We start from the raw sequence: 20,214 nt of genomic DNA on the forward strand, positions 1-20,214 counted from the left end.
CTCACGCCGGCACTAAGTCATTGTAGGCTAACAACTGGTTAATGAGGGCTGTTATACCAATCTAATAAAGTAGTACATTGTTACCACTACGTTTCTGCCTCGCTTCGAGGAATGAGTTGCACACTACAATTTTCCTTGTGCAAATTCGCAGCGATTTTTAATCTTTATTTCTGTCTTTTCTAGTACTTCTACTCCATCAAGGACATATCAATTGGAGGACAATGTGTCTGCTCTGGACACGCAAAGGAGTGTCCATCCAAAGGATCTGGCGGAGAGGTGAGGTATTTGAATTAATGCGAGTGATGTAATCAGCTTCTGTCCAGAAAGCAGTTTAGACTAGTCAAGGACATCTTATTCAATAAAACGTGCAAAGATTGCCATGCTACTAGAAAGAGTGATGCATAACTTGCTTCATAGAAGTCACCTTTTCGCAATGAGTGTGTTGTGTTTGTGCATTGCACAAAAATGGGTGATGGGCTTTCACGTTTTGTAAGCAGATGCAATCAGATGTAGATAAAACTGCAAATATGCTTACATTCAAACCTCATTGTAACAAAGTTGCATCATACACAAAAATAAGTTTGTTTTATCCAAAAATTTGTTATAAAGGTATAATCCTAACATATACCTAATGCAAGGCTATTTTTTATTTACTTCATTATAACCAGTATTTTGTTATATCTGGGTTCGATATATCGAGGTTTCAGTGTATTTGCAAGTCCATGCTCAGTTGTGGGTAAACACTGTCAATACATGCAATACATTCATTTACATAGGCGTATCAGCCGGGGGGGCAAGAGGGGCACGAGCCCCCCCCCCCCCCCCCTTTCGACAGTGGTGACTCTTGGCTGCACGCTGGGGAAACCAAGAAGTAAGGCGTAGTTGTTCATCACAACAGTAATGACTCGATTACGTTCTTACGGGAAAATGAAATTGTTACGAGGTCATGTCATAGCATAGTGCAATTTCGCCAACATTGCCACTGTGGCGATTTTTCTAATGGGTTCTTATACACATAGATATACATCCCGGCTCACGAGTCAGGTAGGTTTGTGCCCCCCACTCATAAAAGAGTTGGTACGCCATTGTCCATTTATTAGTGGTAGCGCATTAGTGATGCTGAAGTTCTGATCAAATCATCAAGATCAAACATTAGCTCTACAGGCACCACAGGTTTCTCATTTTATATGTGCCTGAAATGTGAGAGGCATGCGCATAGCATGAACTCTACCCAAGGTGTTGTTGTTTAATGATGCAGCTGCAGTGTCGCTGCGAGCACAACACGTGTGGTGCTAGCTGCGAGCGCTGTTGCCCCCTGTTCAACCAGCAACCGTGGAGGATGGGCACGGCTGGCGACGCGGCAGAGTGTGAAGGTACAGCACCGGCTCTTGCTTTTTTTCTGAGAAATTTGGGAACAAGTAGACTCAAAAACAGCTTTTCGTAGTAGAAAAAAAAAGTCTTATAGTTCCCAGCGGATTACGCACTTCTTTTTAGTCATAGTGCATATAAGAGATTACAACTCATTGTTTTTTTTTCTGCGCAGCCATGCACCATTAGTTTGGTCATTCACATCTTGTGATTGACATTTTACAGCTTTCACTGAAGCACAAAGTCTCCAGTCACTGTGTTTTAGCATTTCTAACATACAGGGCAGGTTCTTAGTGACAAAAAAACTCAGTTTTATTCCCACAGTGTACAGTGGAAGAAAGTATGATGGGCGTTTGGATAACAGCATTTGACAAGAAGGGCAAAGTGTTTGGTGGAGCTGTGAAACCGGTACATTCTCAGGCATAACATGAAATTTACTCATGCAAGATAGGGCTGGTTGGAGACGAGTGGGAGAAGCTTCCATCCTGCAGTAAACGGACGGTAGACTGATGATGGTTACAACGGTGTTTCATTAACGGTGAAGTTTGAAAACTTTGCAAATTATGCTTTGCACTGTGTTGATGCATAGAGATGCACGTTATAAGGTTCAATTAGTTATCTTTAAAATATTTATGCTAACTTCGCTAATTATGCTCTGTACTATGTTTATACATAAGGATGTACATTATAAAGTCAACTTAATCATCTAAAAATATTCCTGCTGTAAATTCGTACTATACTGTGCCTATCATTAATTATTATGGCATTGTATTGCATCTTAGCACTTATTATATTGTTTTGAATGTTTTACCACTCATATCAGTAATTTCTGTTGACCCTGTTGTTATGGTACATAAGTAAGTAAAACTCGCCTGGTTCAGCAGGGTACCCTCACAATGTGGTCGTATTGAAGTGGCGAAAGCTGTGTTGTTATTGTTGCCTTCCAGAGTGCGAGTGCTTTGGACATGCACAATCTTGCATCTACGATGCTGAAGTGGCGAGAAGCGGCACCAGTCTAAACAAGTTCGGAGAGTACGACGGTGGCGGAGTCTGCCAAAACTGCTCGGTGGGCACTAGGTTTTTTTTTAAGATTTACGTATTGTTTTAATTTGTATTACCATTACTTTAAAAGTGTATATGACATTCAGCACTGCGGTGGCCAATTTTCCTGATCCAGAGAGCCGGCCTGATCCTGGAAGGGCCATACTTTGGCCTGCCTGAGCTCTGCTCAGTGTTTTGAAACGTAGACCATTCCAGGCCCAGGTTTAAAAGATTATGGTCGGCCCAGTTAAGCCAGCTGTGTAGCCTTCGATTTTCGGCTCATTGTGGTGGTCACACATTTGCAAAATAGGTGCAGGATGATATAGGCGAAGTGTCTCTAACGTTTTCTATACTCATCCCCCTTGAAATTTTTTTTTTCTATCAAATAATAAACGCTACTTTGGTTTCTCAGTACCGCCTATTATACTCGTTCGTCTTCTCAAATGACACCACTAAAAGCTACTAAAAGTCTCTGAAGTTAAAAAACAAAAAACAAATTTGCAATCCTAGGACCAGAAGCCACGAGAAATAGCTGGTACCGTGTTGGCGCACAACTTGCTACAAAAGACAATCGCTGGTTTTCAATGTACCGAATCTCTTGAACAAATATCAAAAACAGGGTATTGATTTTAGTCACATTGGTAAAAAAAAGTCGAATGTTCGATTTATGTCTGAACTTCATTAAACAAAACTATCAGCTTTTACCACTGCACATTGCATTCACTGTATGTGTAAAAACTCTTTTTAAATTCTTGTGTTTTAAACTTGCATAGTAATATAAAAATGTCGTAAGCAAACATGTTTTAATATACTATACATCATTATCTTTTTGTTTTTACATTACATTTACATGAATTACATTCCTCTTAACATCTTTAAAATGTATGTTTTACGTTTTCCAGTATTTGTGTTTTTAATCTGTTCGTTATGTTGGCAAAAACATATGTCAACGCTGCCTTTTCTACGGGCACCCAGTACTTTTCAAGCTGCATTTTTTGCCGCTTTTCGCCTGGGGTGTCCTCCATCAACTGTCGGAGATAAACATTCTTGATTCTTGATATAGCTGGCTGTGTTATGTATACAGTGCTCGCCGCTTAATATTGGTTTCAAAGAACATTGGCAGCATACAACGCCCAATTTGAATAAATAAGCATGGCGTGCATTTATAGTTTCATATTGTTTATATAAATTGGTAAAGAACATTGGAGGGACACTCATGTGAGATGTAATTTCACGTGGATCAGACACATCTTATTGCCTAGTTAAGCTTCATTCTCATTTGACACGTGTCAACATTGGAATTGACAATATAATTTTGAGGGTGGCATGGGCCGGTTTTCCCAGCCCGGCACCAATGATGTGTTTTGTAGTATGAATGCATATGAGCTGTTGTTAATTTCAGTTCAACAATTATGGTGTTATAAGCATTAAAGATAGCTTAGGTACAGCAAAGAATTAATCGGTGTATGTTTCCTTGTCGACAGAGTCCGTGAACTCTAGAAGTGATACACGTCTGCTCCACTTGACAAAGCTAAAGTTCCAGTTGGATATTCATACATTTTGAGCTGAATTGTACACTCAAACCCCGTTATGTCAAAGTTGAATCATACATGAAAGTAAGTTTGTTATATCGAAAAATTTGTTGTAACCGGTGTATTCCTAACATTATATCAGTTGCAAGACTATTCCCAAATTACTTTGTTTTAACCAATATTTCGTTATATCCGGATCAGTTATATCAAAGTTTGAGTAGTTCCATGTAGCTGAATCTTAAACGGGAGATCTTTCCAGTTAGAAAGGTTTCATAATCAAGCCGGAAATGCAATGTTTTTTTGTCTGGGCAGTAATTTGACATGTAGCCTCAGAGTGGTCATAGACTAATGTTGGTGGAATACTGCTTGTAATCGCAAAACATTAGCTCACTTTTGTGGCGTGAAAATCCCTTGTTCAGATTTCTCATGACGTGCATGAATGAAATCTAATAATGCTTTTTATTGTACTTCAAGTAATCATAAGTAGTAATTGGGAAACTATATGAGATAGTTACAAGGCTTAAAATGCCTGAAAACCTTATGTGTTTATCATGTACTGCTACAGTCGTAGTGTTATGTAGCGGCACTAGTACATGCACCTTATTAATGAGAACTAACTCCTGCATGATTTACACCTGCATAATTTACTCTCTTTGCTTTTAAAAATAGTGACAAAATAGATGCCCCCTTTTTATTTGTTGCATAGCTGCACTTATTAACATTCATGCCATCTGGCCTATGTATATATATTTTTGTACTCATATCTTTAGTCTAGAAGATGATTTTTCTTGATTAAGCAGATATGAGTGATTTACCAGTATTTCAAATCTTATTACACAGTTACACCCACCACGAAAGTAATTTGTTACATCCGAAATTCGTCATAAACATATTTGTAGCTCTGTATTTGTGACAGAGCTATTCTTCAGTTACATTGTTGTAACCAATAATTTATTATATTCGGGTTCGTTATATTGAGGTTTGAGAGTATTTCATACAGGGAAGTAAAGCCAAGCTGTGTTTCGTATAACTGGCTGCTTCAAGGTTATATGCAATAGGGTATAGGAAATGTTATTGAGAACTGAATTTGGTTAAAAATTGTTGCCTAGAAATTTAGTGGCACATATCTCTGCATTTCAGCAGAATAAAAAAAAAACACTCTGAAGAGATTTAATTGAGAGAGATGGAAAATTTATTGTTTTAGACTCAAACCTCATTATAACAAAGTTGTATCTTACACAAAAATAAGTTTGTTATATCCATAAAATTTGTTATAAAGGCATACTCCTAACACTATACCTGTTGCAACACTATGCTTCATGTATTTCGTTATAACCGATACTTTGTTATATCCGTGTTTGGTATATCGAGGTTTGAGTGTATTTCATTTTTTCTCAACAGCACAACACTGCTGGAATCAATTGTGAACGCTGCGAAGACGGTTACTTCCGCCCTCGTGGTGTGCCGAGGAACCACCGCAGTCCGTGCCGCAAGTGCTCCTGCTCCGGGCCTGGCACCACCGGAAGTTGCATCGGGGATGACTCGCATGTTCAGGAGGGACTGGTCGGTTCACATCAAATGCTGGCTCGTTGCTGCTTGGCGTGCTGCACATATATCCTCATTGTCTTTACTCCTTTATGAGTTGCCACCTGTCAGTATTCAGTAGACTTCTTTTATAACACAACTGAAGGGACCATGAAGAGTTGCTCACCTTTAAGGAACCCTGAAACTGTTTTTCTAAGTTTTGTCAGTTTCATCGGAGCATCTTCAAATCATTCACACCACAAACTTGGCGGCCCGCCGTGTAAGAAGGTTGCTATGGCTATTATATTTATACCCTCCTTCTCAACCATGCCTTGCCTCCTCAGCTCATGAGACACGCTGGCATCCCTGGTGATGGCACTTTTGTGAGCACACTCGCCGGTTCGAGCTTCGCCCAGTCACGGCGTCCCAGAGATTGCATGCGGACAAGCTGTGCGCGATTTCGGAGAGTATAGTCCACCGACCCCAGCAGCACACACGCTGTCTGGCCACAGAGACGAAATTCGCGAAGTACTTGATATCTGCTCCAACAGGTGCCGCCACTCTACAAGTCAGTCTCGCTTCCATGCATTTGACAACCAATCAGATTAGTAGCATGGGTGATGTCCTGCTACCAAAGGATGTCGTACTGTGAATGGGCGGTTCAAATGTGTTCAGCGTAGTCGTGGTTATCTGCAGTGATTTGCAGCATTTAAATGTTGTAATAAATTATACAGCTTATGTAGACAGCTTATATCAGTATGTAAATGACCCTTACGACTTCGTCTGCCATCTCAATGGGTTTGTACAACAACATCAAAACCGTTCTAGGGTCTCTTTAAAAGGATTTGAGGTTATGACAACTTCCTTGATGAAAGAAGTGACAAAACATGCCAGGTATTTCAAAGCTAGATGGCTAAATAGGCAGCTATATGAACAGCAGTCATTTAAGTCTTGTTCTAACACTCAATGAGGCTGGAGAAAACATACAGTTTCATGAAGGTACCACAAAACTGAAAACTAAAAAGGAAAGATTGATGCAGGCTGTTTTTTGGTTCAGTAAGATGGTAGCTGATCAGAAGAAGGTTTGGAGAGTTAATTGGGAGGCTGTATCCTCACAGGAAAAAATCGTCACATTTTTTTGTGGGCTCAGTTGGAGCCATATTGTGTGTTTCATAACATGGCAGGGTGTCAAAATACAGATGGTATAGTATACGCACTTTTTTTAGCCTTTTCTGATTGATGCAAGCTAGCATCAGGACATAGCAACGTCTTCAAGTAGTTCAAGAAACACTTCACTACTTGGTCTTCAAGCTGTCTATCTATCTCCAACGCTGGCTTGAAATGGAGCTCGCAATAATACAGTAACAGCTCGATAATACAGATTTCACGGGACCAGAAAAAGTGTCAGAATTAACCGAATGCCGAATTGTCGAAAGCAACAGAAAAGCAATTAAGAAATGACTGTTTCATCAATTAACTTTCATTTTCTCAAAAGATACTAAATAAAGCAATTATTTTGCATGCAAAATTGGCCATATTGGTCTTTTGAGACTTTGTTCATAATCTCGACGTTACTTAAGTAGTCGAAACATGCTTATTATGTATCAATGTGTTTGTGGATGGGGATCACATCCTTCTGAAAGGCGGCCGTTTCCTCTGTTCGCAGGTGCTGTTTTCACAGCTTTGCGGCACTTCGTGCGTTGAGGGTCACCCGAATTACACAGGTGGCATTCAAATATGACCGAACTAACGAGTGCTCGTTGTCACTCATCAATGTATGTCCTGGCCGGACTAGCGATGACTTCAAAATATGTGATTTTTCAAATAATGAGCACTTATTTAGAGAGCTTTTACTGTAGTGGTCAAACGGGGGGCAAACCAGGAAAGCTCCAGTCCAGAAGTGCTTGTTTTTAGTTTAGTTGAGCCTTATAGAGGCTTCAGGCTCAAATTTTCTTTTTTTTACTACTCTCAGTCGCTCCAGATGTATCGTTTGATCAACTGCTTGTCTTTTCTGAAAATCTAGCCAATGTGTTGCGTTTGTTTCAGCATCCTGGAGACTGTATCTGCCGTGAGGGTTTCACGGGGCCCAAGTGTGACCAATGCAAGCGTGGCTATCGAAACTACCCCCGCTGCGAGCCGTGCCCATGCCATTACGCGGGCACCGTGAACCCAGACCAGTGCGATGGCCCTTGCCAATGCAAAGTATGTCCAATTTCTTATGTGCAAGATCACATTGCCTCGTGCTGCACCTCGTCATTTTTGTATATTTTATATACCTATATGTTTTATAATGACACATCGACCGTGTGAAGATGCTTCTTGTGAGTACTGAGCAAACTTACGTTTCTCATTCCATTTCGCAGTAGGTGGAAAACGCTAAGCCGACACGCCCGTGTGTTGTGACTCTCAATTTCGTCAACATCATCGCGTCACATGTGACTATCTAATGCTGCTCTATTAATCTTCTCGTCTTGCAGAAACACGTCGAGGGCAGTCGGTGCGACCAGTGCGCACACGGCTTCTACGACTTGTCCGAGACCAACCCCGAGGGCTGTTCGTCGTGCTTCTGTTTTGGAGTGACAAGCGTGTGTCGACCAAGCAACTGGGGAATCGAAACTGTAAGAGCTACTTTGAAAAGTGTTGCTTATGAGACTCTCATAGTGTTTGTGTGTTTCATACTAATAAAATAAGCAGAATATCACAATGTTTATGTTTTTGATCATTTTCATTTGGTAACCAGAAATTCCTGTGCATCTTTCTTGAATCCAGCATCATTTCTTCTTTTGCTACTTATTTTTGACAAATTGTTTTAAATATTAACAGAAGTTGGAAGGTGCTTACTATTTTATACTATGAACTGGTATTGTCACATTTTCCAGAAATGTACTTTTTGGACCTAATTCTTGATTGTGTCGACCCGTGCTTTCCTTCTCGGTCAGTGTCCATCATGTCTTTATTGGAAAAGTGCATAAGCATGAGCACTCAACATTGACTATTACTGGCAGTAGTGATTTGTACTGTATGTTTCGGTTTAACCTCTTGGCTGAAGCCCTTCACGAGTCATGTATATGCACAGATGCAAAATGAAATGAGAAAATGTAAGAGAGAGCTGAAAAAAAAAATAACGCTGTGAAAAAGTGCATACAAATCTTGAAGGCATCAACGATCAATCACCAAATGCATGCAACACCCTAAAAGTTGCATTACATATATGCTTTGCTTGTAAACGTTCATCTGTGTGCATGATTCAAGGAGCAATTTATAAACCTTTATATGCATATAAGTAGCCTCACAGGCAACAGAGACCTGAGCATGCTTTTGCAAGTCTTTCGAGCTACAATTTTTTTTTTCTTTTTCATAGCTAGCAGATAACTCTTTAAAATATATAACTAGTATAACTTTCGTTCGTGAATCTGCACAGATAAAACGGCCCAACACCGGGGCGGAACAGCCCAACACTGGGGCGAAACAGCCCAACACCTGGACGATCACCAACCTGCACGGCAGCCGAACAGTACGGCCGACACCCGAGAATGGACGCCTCACCATTGCGAATGACGACGTCAATTGGAACATGTATTACTGGCAAGCACCCGATCAATACCTTGGAAACAAGGTCTGTGTAGCCACTGTACTTGGCCACTTCTCTGTTTGTTTATATTAACATTACCTTACCTACCATGGCTGTTTTAAAATTTTGATTCTGAATATTCATGCTACAAGGCATAAAACTAGCTTACGGAAGTTGACTGGTACACAGCTGCTAGCCATTTAAATGTAAGCATTCCGAGCTGTGCATCTCGGGTTCCGTTGACCATTGCTGCCGACAGGTGCCTGTAGTGTCCCTCGAGGTGACAATTTCGTCGGTCATTTTCAGGGTTCTCTTTTAACACGCACATACCTTTTGATGCAAAACAAGATAAATTTATGATTTTTCTATTTCACTTTTGCTGTCTCTCTTCTTGACAGCTGTACTCATACGGAGGAGATCTGAAGTTTATGCTCAGCTACGTGGTGGCCCGTGGTGACACTTCGGGATCCTATGTGGAAGGTTCGGATGTCATAATTGAAGTAAGTATCACCAGGAAAAGTGTGTTTCTGCCTCTCATTTAAAACCGCGCAAGTCAGCAGAACCCTGCATTTATGAAGTAGCTGCCTAAATACTGATGCACAACTGCATTGAAGAACAAAGAACAGCATCGTGGAGAAGATGCGATTTTGAAGACTGGTATGCACTCGGCTATTATGTCTACGCTTGGGCATAGTGTAAATATATCGTTAATATGAGTTGCCCATCAATATGCCTTTGCATAACAATATTAGTCACATAGTCATAAGCTTCTGCTTTTAATTATATATTAGACTATCAATTTAGAAGGTTCAACTGAGGTAGTTTTGCTAGTTTATCAACCAAATCGACTTATGATATCATTTAGTACAAAGGTATACGACGGATGATGTTTGGTGTGTCAGTTTTTATGAAGATTTTGTAAGTAGAACATGTTGGTCATTAAACTTGACCGCTAATTTTTTTTGTTGAAGATTCCCGGTCCAAAAGTGCCTATGTTTTTAATGCTGATTACGCATTTGATTGTACTAAAAAGTAGCTAGTCAACGTTGAAAAAATATTGTTACGCCACGTATGTGCCGGACGAAGAAGGAAAAAGAAGCAAGGGGTGTGGAAGAAGAAGATCATCATCATCTGCCTGCGCCGATACGGCTCGTCCCTCGAACCGTGTATCAATAAACCCCCAGACGCCTACTGAGGTCGTAACAGAGTGGTGGAGGTGCTGGGTATAGGAAACAACGACGGGACCGCTACCCCTCGGATTTCGCCGGAGTCGTCGCCTCGCCGGCCTGCCTCCTTCTTTGGCCATCATGCCTGACGAAACAGAAGCTCGGGAACCAGTCCCCAGCAGTTCTTGGCCGTATCACAGAGAGCCACGAACCTTCTCCGGGAGGGCCAATGACGACGTGGACTCATGGCTCAAACATTTCAAGCGAGTAAGCAACTGCAACAAATGGGATGCTGCCTCCCAACTGTCACGCGTTGTTTTCTACCTCACTGATGTTGCCCTCGTTTGGTATGAGAACCATGAAGATATTCTGACAACATGGGAACGCTTTGTTGAAGAAATCAAGAAGTGTTTCGGCAACTCAGCTGCAAAAAAGAAGCTTGCCGAGCAGAGTCTTGCACAGAGGGCCCAGCTATCCGGTGAGACCTGCACCGTGTATACTGAAGAGATTTTGAGGCTGTGTAGGGAAGTCGATTCCAGCATGTCGGAAGAGGACAAGGTGGGGCATTTGCTGAAGGGAATTGCAGAAGATGTTTACAACTTCCTTATTAGCAGGGAAAGCCTGACTTCAGTGTCTGACGTTGTACGGCACTGCCGCACGTTTGAAACCCTGAAGCAGCGCAGAATAGCGCCTAAGTTTGGTCGTCTGGCAAATGTCACCTCAGTAGCCAGCATAGAAGCGGCCTCAACTGGTGACCTTTCGGCAACCATCCGCCAAATTGTTCGGGAAGAGTTACTCAGACATGGCGAAATGACACGTGAACGGGCAGCTGCCACGTCTCCATCCTATTTCCCGCAGGACACCACTGCCCCACAGCTTACAGTTTATGAACATCCATCCGTCAACGCAACGGAGGTTGCAGGGCCTCGGCGTATTCAGCAGTCAAGTCCGGTTTTTTACGAGCGATCACAGTACCCTCAACGTTTCCGTTCCGTACGCCCATACCACCCACCGACAACTGATTTCATTGAATCTCGGGCTTACGCGAACGCTCGCAGACGTGAACACTTCGAAGAACGGCGACGACCTCGTCCTGCGCCTGTGTGCTACAACTGTGGTCTGACTGGTCACATATCGAGGTATTGCGATCGTTCGCGCATACCACGCTATGATCAGTGGACAAGCTTGACCGATAAACCTGCTGTCCCACCTTTTCAAGGACACTGGCCCACCGACTCAAGACCCGGCAGCAGCTTCTGGCACGGACACTGGCGCAACAACTCCCCTGCCTCTGATCGAAGTGTGACGCCACCTCCTGCGCCTCGATCCCACCGGTCTCCATCGCCACGGCGCCGCCCATCGTCACCACATCAGGAAAACTAAACAGTGCGGCCGATGGGGGTGAGGTCGCTGGTGACTTGCTGCAAAACGAAATACCCCCGTCTGTGTTGATGTTCAAGAACAAGGTAGAAGTTTTTGTTGATGGTGTGTGTACGATGGCTTTGGTGGACACTGGTGCTACAGTTTCGATTATGAGTGCTGCTTTTAAACACTGTTTAGGACAAAAGGTGATGTTTTTGTGGGAGAAGGCAACAACATTCTGTGGCGTTGGTGGTAACTCGCTGTGTCCCATTGGTGTCTGTACCGCAGAAGTGTGCTTGGGTGATCAAGTGTTTGTCACAGAGTTTACGATTCTTCCAAGGAGCACACACGACATAATCCTGGGGATTGACTTCCTTCGAATGTGTGGCGCCACTGTTGATTGTAGAAATGGAGAGGTGTACATATGTGATGCTGCCCCTGGAGAACTATTAGAGAATTCAGACAGGGAGCACGGTGCGCTCCGGGTCAGTGAAGATAGCATTGTGCCGGCATTCTCTGCAGTCTGTGTTCCTGTATACTCTTCACGCATTGAAAATAGTGACAGTGCGTTCGACGCATTAGTGGAGCCCTTTCATCTCAGTTGCATTAAGAAGAACACATTGGTGCCGCATTGCATAGTGTCACTCGTTCAAGGACGCACAGGACTATGGGCGGTAAACTGTTCAGCTGAGTCGGTGGTTCTACCAGGAGGACTGAAGCTTGCCAAGTTCAAAACATACTCACCGATGGCAGTGGCTGCCCTCAGTGATGCTCCAGGTGGGGCCTCAGCCAATACTTCTACGGCCGATTCAAAACTTTTACCTATGATCGACAAGTCACTTACTACTGACAAACGCCGCATGCTTCTGGACGTTTTGTCAAAATACGTGGCGATTTTCGATTTTTCCCATGACCATGCGCCCTCGATTCCCGCGTCTCGGATTCTCCACAGGATAAACACGGGGACAGCACAGCCCATCCGCCAGAAACCCTACCGAGTGTCGCCGTCTGAGCGCAAGATAATTGATGAACAAGTGCGTGATATGCTGCAGAAGGGTGTCATTCGAGAATCATCGAGTCCTTGGGCGGCTCCCGTGATTCTAGTCAAAAAGAAGGATGGTACCTGGAGATTCTGTGTGGACTATCGCCGTCTAAACTCCGTCACAAAGAGAGATGTCTACCCTCTCCCACGCATTGATGACGCTCTAGACTGCCTCCATTCAGCATCCTACTTTTCGTCCATAGACTTACGCTCAGGCTATTGGCAAATACCTGTGCATTCAATGGACAAAGAAAAGACGGCTTTCGTTACTCCGGATGGACTATATGAATTTAACGTGATGCCTTTTGGTCTATGTAACGCGCCCGCTACATTTGAAAGATTCATGGACACCATTCTGCGCGGCCTGAAGTGGAACATCTGTATGTGTTATCTTGACGACGTTGTTATCTTCGGGCGTACATTCAGTGAACATAACGAAAGGGTAGAGCTGGTTTTGAAATGTATTCGAAATGCTGGCTTGGTTCTTAATGCAAAGAAGTGTCATTTCGGAGCTCGACAAACACTGGTGCTGGGACATCTCGTCAACAAGGATGGCATCAGGCCCGACCCGAATAAGACGGCGGCTGTTAGAGCTTTTAAACCACCTGGCTCAGTGAAGGAGCTTCGGAGCTTCTTGGGCCTCTGCTCTTACTTTCGCCGATTTATTCCCGCCTTTGCAGAAGTTGCCTTTCCACTGACCTGTCTTCTCCGCCAAGGTGCTAGTTTTGAATGGACTCCTGATTGTGAAACTTCTTTCAACCAACTGAAGTTCTTGCTCACGTCGCAGCCTATCCTGCGGCACTTCGATCCTTCTGCGGCGACTGAAGTTCACACCGACGCAAGCGGCATTGGCATAGGTGCAGTCCTGATACAGCGATGTAATCAAGTGGAACACGTAATCGCATATGCCAGTCGCACTTTAAGTAAGCCGGAACGCAATTACACTGTGACCGAACAAGAATGCCTTGCACTCGTCTTCGCTGTGCAGCGATTCCGCTCATACCTATACGGTCGTCCTTTCCAAGTAGTTACGGATCATCATTCTTTGTGCTGGCTTATCAACCTTCGGGATCCGTCAGGCCGTCTAGCACGCTGGGCCCTCCGGCTGCAAGAGTACAACTTCACGGTATCGTACAAGAGCGGCAGGAAACACGCGGACGCGGACTGCCTTTCAAGGATGCCAGTTGATGCTACAGTTTGCGACGCTGACGATTTCGATCATCTGATTGCGTCCGTAGCACCAGCGTTCCCGGATAAGGCCACCTTTGAAACTGAGCAGCGGAAGGACGTGAGTTTGAATCCGTTATTCGTGATCGCACAAGCATCCACTCCGGAAAGCCGCTTTTGCGTCCGTGATGGTCTACTGTACAAGAAATCCATCTCCGGCACCGGTTCCCGCTTCCTGCTGGTGGTTCCAGAGGCACTACGGTCATCTGTTTTGTACGCCATGCATGATGACGCCACTTCAGGTCACCTCGGAACGACGCGCACTCTTCATCGTACCCAGGAACGCTTCTACTGGCCACGTATGCGCCAGTCAGTTGAGTTGTACGTGGCCAGTTGTGCGCAATGCCAGGCGCACAAATCTCTCTCAGCAGCTCCGGCCGGACATCTACAACCTGTGACGCCTCCCAGTTCTCCGTTCGAACAAATTGGCATTGACCTGGTGGGCCCTTTTCCGCGTTCATCGAAAGGCAACAGATGGATTGTGGTATGTGCTGACCATCTTACTCGGTACTGCGAGACTGCTGCCCTGCCATCCGCGACTGCTGGTCAAGTGTCGTCCTTCCTTCTCCATTCTATCATACTGCGTCATGGGCCCCCTCGCGTCATCATAAGTGACCGTGGACGTCAATTCACGGCAGACGTTGTCGAACAACTTCTCCGTATGTGTGGCTCAGAGCTCAGACACTCGACGCCTTATCACCCGCAGACGAATGGTCTCGTCGAGCGAACAATTCGAACACTGGTGAATATGCTTTCTATGTACGTTGCCTCGAACCACAAGAACTGGGACGATGTCTTGCCGTTCGTCACATACGCGTTTAATACTTCCCAACATGAGACCACCGGCTACAGCCCGTTCTTCCTCCTCTATGTTCGACCCCCCCGTTATACTCTGGATACAATATTTTCCTTCTCTGATCGGGACCAATCAGAAATCTCCCTAGCAGAAACTCTTTGTCTCGCCGAAGAAGCTCGTCGTCTTGCTCGTTTACGTACAATAGCCTCGCAAGACAGATCGAAAGTTCGTTATGACAGCAAGCACCGGCAGGCCACATATATTCCGGGAGATCTCGTGTTGGTGTGGAAGCCTTTACGCAAACGTGGCTTGTGCCAAAAACTGCTCGCGCACTACATCGGACCTTTTGTTATCCTTGACCGCCTGAGCGCAGTCGACTACCGCATCGCACGTCTTACAGCTAGCGGGAGACGTTCCAGAAAGACAGAGGTCACGCATGTCGCTCGCCTGAAGCCTTTCAGTCAACGCGACACTGCATGAAACGCGCGGCGCGCTTTGTCTGCGAGGGGGGAAATGTTACGCCACGTATGTGCCGGACGAAGAAGGAAAAAGAAGCAAGGGGTGTGGAAGAAGAAGATCATCATCATCTGCCTGCGCCGATACGGCTCGTCCCTCGAACCGTGTATCAATAAACCCCCAGACGCCTACTGAGGTCGTAACAATATTTTCAACACATACTTAGTCAAATAAGTAGAATAAAGTTTATTTCTGGACAATACATAGAAAACCAGCTACCTGCTGCTAATAAAATTAAAAACCTCATAAACAAAACTGTTACAGACGCCTCATCTTTCTTCACTTCTGCAGGCTAAGCACCCTTGGGGTATTTCACTCGGGAAGTTTCGGGGCTGCAATGGAAATTTCAAAACTCGGAATAACGCAAAGCGACTTCACTGGCGGGCACACGCAGTGTTTGTGTCCGAGCTGTCTTCACCATCACCGGAGGAGCTACTCAATTAACCGTCATCGCTGTCGTCACTTCCGGACACAAGATAAATATCTGTACTCGAACCATCATCCCTCGAAGAAAATTAGGAGAACGAATAGCTTCTTTTCAATGCTCACAGGCCAGCCATGCCTGGATAGCTGCAACTGCATGCTGTCTTTCCATACAAGTACCGCACTCCTGCCGCAAAAAAAAAAAACAAAATCCTTGAGCGAATGCTGCCATCTAGTGAATGACACGCAATCTAAGCTATAAATGCGCTTCTCCGCCTGAATGCTAGAGGGGAGTACCTATTCCGTTAGAACGAGTTCTGATCGTCTAAAGCGGTTCGGTGACAATTTGGGCGGGATGAGCTCTGTTTGTCCAAAGCACTTAAGGGGTTAAATTTTGGCCAACTCGAGCTTTGGTGCCCGAACATGAAATATTTGATCGCTAGGCTTGTGCAAATGTGTGAATGCTTTAAATATTCGAAAAAATATTACAGTATCTGAATTTGCTTTGATTGGAATTTAAATTATTGAAGATTCCAATAATTGCAAACTGCAAGAAATTGAGGATTGAATCATTTGGGTTATTGAAAATTTGTCACTGCTGGTCAACAATGGTGCACTAAAGCACATACCGTATAAACCGGAGGTATAGGTCGAGTGGGAATATAGGTCGACCCCCCAAGTTCAGGTTACCAAAAAAGAAAAAAAGGAAAACAACCCAAAACTGCCGAACCACATTTATTTGCGAATTGGGCGCACCCCATCCCGATCGTCGGAGCTCCCCTCTACCACCATCGCAACTGTCGCATTGTCGCACCAACTGTTGCACCATCGCATTGTCTTGCGTTTGAAAATGACGAAGGGCGGAAGCTTTCTACCATCTGCCGTGCATGCCAGCATGACGATGAAGCGCGAGTGCTCGTTGCCAGTGGACAGCGGCTTCACATCCTTGGCGCCGCGCTGCGTGATCGTGGTCGACGAAGGCATGTCAAACCACATGGGGGTCTCATCGGCGTTGCCAATCTGCCCCACCATGTATTCGTTCTGCTCCCGAAGCCGGTTTACGAAGCGCTGAAAGTTTATGAGCTTGTCCTCGAACTCCTCCGGCAACTTTTGACAGATGGATGTGCGCCGCTGGAGAGAAAATCCTTTGCGTCGCATGAATCAACGCACCCAAGAGTTCCGTGCACGAAACTCTTTTCTCGTGAGGCCAGCTTCCCAAGCGAGTTCCACGGCTTTCTTGCGAATGGTATCTACGGTCACTGGCAGCGAGCGCGCACGAACTTCCCGCACAAAGTCTGCTAGCTTATCCTCCAGCTGCGGATGAACGGCACTTCGTCCACGAAACGACATTTTTCGAGGATTGCACATCTGCAGCTTCCCTTTCTGCGCCCTCCAATAGCGCACGCTTTTTTCTGATACACCAATGCGGCGCTGAGCAGCCATATTCCCGTTCGCTTCTGCGAACTTAACAACATCTAGTTTAAATGCAGCTGAGTACTGCCTCCTCGCACCGCTATACATATTTAGTGAACGAAAAAAAAAAAGGCCACTAAAAATGCAGCGCAATGTCAAGCAGAGCGAAAACTCGGAACAGATCGGAAGCAAATCACCAACACAAAGAAAACAGACTGCGATTGGATTTGGATGTGGATATGACCGCGTCTGGCTTCACAAGCACATGCAAGCCATATGTTGCCAGACGGCGCCGCACTTTCGGCTAGACACCGCTATATAAGACGAGGGGCGACCTTAGCTTATTTTATTGAAAAAATCTCGACCTACATTCCAGTTTATACGGTAAGTATGACAAGTGTTCTTGTTCTTTATTTATTTGTGTTATGTCTTTTTTTGCATATTATTAGCAATGAAAGCACTGCACTTTGATTTTAAAACTACTACCATTTAATAAAACATGTATTATTCTCGGGAACCAGAGAAATCTTTTTATTGCAACTACCTCCACACAACAGAGAAGTAACAGAAGCACAATAAATTTCAAGTGCGACTTCCGCACTCGGGTTGTTCATGTCGTACTCGCAATGTTGCTGCAATGCCAGCGGTTGTCGTAATGCGTCCTCGCTTCTTCAGGGCGATGGGAAGCGGTTTGGCTACAACTGGAGCCTGCGACCGAGCCCCGACAACGTGACCATTGCTGTTCCGCTTCGAGAGCACGGCTGGCACTTGTTGGACGACAAGGGACGCCCTCTGAGGCCAGCGTCGCGCGAGGAGTTTACGCTTGCTTTGCACGACATGGAGAGACTGCTCCTGCGGGCCAAGTACCACTCGGACCAAATAGAAGGAGCGTAAGTGCTGTCTCGTGAGGCCTTGTGCAGAACTTTCACATCTTAACCCTAGAGAGACGAGACAAATCAACAGGACCACTTCTCAACATCAACTGAAAGGTTACAGACCCAAGATGATGGCGATGCTCATAACTGCACTGTGGGTTTTGTGTTTGTACATTTAAACCTCAGTACTATAACAAGCACAGGTATAACGAAATATCGGTTATAACAAATAAGTAAAAAGTAGCTTTGCAATAAATATGGTGTTAAAAGTAACCTTTATTACAAGTTTTTGTATATAATGAATTTTTTTCTTGTAAAATGCAACTTAGTTATAGTTGTTTGATTGTGTGTGCACTGCCATCATTGTTCACCTGTAAACTTTCAGTTTGTCTAGCGCCCATGTCTCCTTCTATTAACATGTCTCTTTTTTTCGGTGATTGTTGCTTTGCACTTGTTGAGATGTACAAGTTCACTGACTACCAACTAGCTCAAATTTCTGCGCTCCACAAAAAGTTTGTGTGCGCCTTTTCATGAAGCTGGTTGTTTTGAGTTGAGCGGCATGTTACCTTTTTGGCCACAAAGCAACAATATATCACCTGTTTGGCCGTTTGATATTTATAATCCTTTACCTCTTTTTTCTACCTTAGACAAGTTAGGCTTGTCCGCACATTTCTAGTTAAAATGGGCATTCTTAGATAAGCTGTACTCATCGACATTCGTTTGTGTATTTTTGCACTGCTTTGAAAACTAGTTGGCTTTGGCTCGGCACTTTGCTGCGCCCTGGTAGATGGAAGCACATGTCCCGCTCTGCTGCAAAAGCGTGCGTGAGTTTCTACGGGAGGAAGATATGAAAATTCGAATGTGTTGGCAAGAGGTGTGTCCAGAGTGCTTAAAGTTCAGCCATTATTTTGCCGAAATTTGGGCTAACAATTTATAGCAGAGATAAGGTTCATTACCAAAATGTTTCTAGCAAAAGCTGCATAAAAAGTATCATTGTTATCGTATTGATGCTTATCTTTAAATCGTGCAGCATGCACCACGTAGATCTTCCCGTGGCATCCAAGACGTCAGGGACGTTGACGAAGATGACATCGGTCGAGATGTGTCAGTGCCCGGTCGGCTATGCTGGGCTCTCTTGTGAGGTAAGGACTTGTATTTGATGTGGCAGGATGAAAAAGTTTCTTAAACATATATGAAACTGTGAGAAAGAAAATGCTTTCGGACCCTTTGTCTGTTGCTTCTGATTTATGCATCTGCATTGTAATTGGCATAAGCGTTTCATGGTCTTCAATCTTCTGCATTCACAACAAATTGTGATGCAAATGGGATACAATGTAATATCAGTATTACACACAAACCTTCACATTTCTTTAAAGGCAATGTTTTACCCAGAATATTTCACCCACTTTCTGTAACAAAGCATGATGTCAATGATAGTCTCTGACCGAATTCCACTATCATATTCACGTGCACATGGCCAGCACTGGCTAATTTCGGCTACTTGATGGCTGCTTGTTAGAGACCGGATGATTACTACTGGCTGGTGGCTGCTGCAACAGCAACATTGTCGTCATCCAATCGCAATCCAGCAATTGAGTTATTTAAATTCTTGGTCTATGTGAGAATAGCGCTTAGTGACTAGAATTTAATTAATTATTTTTGCTGATTAAGCCAAATTCACAAATTTTACAGTTCGTGTGTGGAGACAGTATAATGAGCCCAGACGAAGTCATGTGGCTGAAGATTTTATACAATTTGTGACTAGTAATAACTTTTCGTCACTGAACCTTGCCATATCAGATGGGCTAAAGTTAATCAATATGCCACTGAAGTCGTAGATTCAGAAACAAATGCAGCCTAATTAGAGTGATGTACTAGTTCACTCATTTCTCCTGTCGGTTTCAGCTCTGTGCCCCCGGCTATCGTCGTGTCAACAACACCCTGCTTGGTGGGCGCTGTGAAAAATGTGACTGCAACAACCACGCCGACTCGTGCGATCCGTACACCGGCAAATGCGACGTAAGCGGCTCTCGATTTCTATATCGATACTCGCTGTTGGACAACTTTGCGAACAGTTTGATCGAGCTGATATGTACGCTTCACAACAAGGAATACGTGCAATTAACAAAAACCGATTGCTTGGCCTGAGCTATAGGTCTCGGTTAGCATGAGGAATAAACAGTATGGCTCTAGCAGTGAGATGTTCAGAGCAAGAGGTGCTTTTTCTGAAGGGGTGCTGACATAAAAGTTTTCGGTTGCCATTTTTTTAGGTAATTGAAAACCTAAGCTCCCATGAGCTTATAAAATGTACTGGTAAGCATGAGTTGCAGTATTTGCAGGTAAGCAGTTATTTCAGTA

General features: G+C 44.2%; 1 protein-coding gene across 3 annotated transcripts in view; it reads left to right on the forward strand.

Annotated features, from left to right (window-relative positions):
* wb (wing blister) overlaps positions 1 to 20,214 on the forward strand; it is a 399,222-nt gene that overhangs the window by 298,859 nt on the left and 80,149 nt on the right. For all 3 annotated transcript variants that reach the window (XM_075873404.1, XM_075873405.1, XM_075873403.1), the window contains 11 exons: positions 184 to 276; positions 1,259 to 1,373; positions 2,316 to 2,434; positions 5,343 to 5,504; positions 7,512 to 7,667; positions 7,943 to 8,083; positions 8,887 to 9,081; positions 9,435 to 9,536; positions 17,657 to 17,871; positions 18,887 to 18,998; positions 19,762 to 19,875. In XM_075873404.1, coding sequence (XP_075729519.1) covers positions 184 to 276; positions 1,259 to 1,373; positions 2,316 to 2,434; positions 5,343 to 5,504; positions 7,512 to 7,667; positions 7,943 to 8,083; positions 8,887 to 9,081; positions 9,435 to 9,536; positions 17,657 to 17,871; positions 18,887 to 18,998; positions 19,762 to 19,875 — 1,524 coding nt within the window. The remainder of the gene's footprint in view (positions 1 to 183; positions 277 to 1,258; positions 1,374 to 2,315; positions 2,435 to 5,342; positions 5,505 to 7,511; positions 7,668 to 7,942; positions 8,084 to 8,886; positions 9,082 to 9,434; positions 9,537 to 17,656; positions 17,872 to 18,886; positions 18,999 to 19,761; positions 19,876 to 20,214) is intronic.

Source organism: Rhipicephalus microplus, chromosome 9, assembly GCF_043290135.1.
Source record: "Rhipicephalus microplus isolate Deutch F79 chromosome 9, USDA_Rmic, whole genome shotgun sequence".
Lineage (NCBI taxonomy): Eukaryota > Metazoa > Arthropoda > Arachnida > Ixodida > Ixodidae > Rhipicephalus > Rhipicephalus microplus.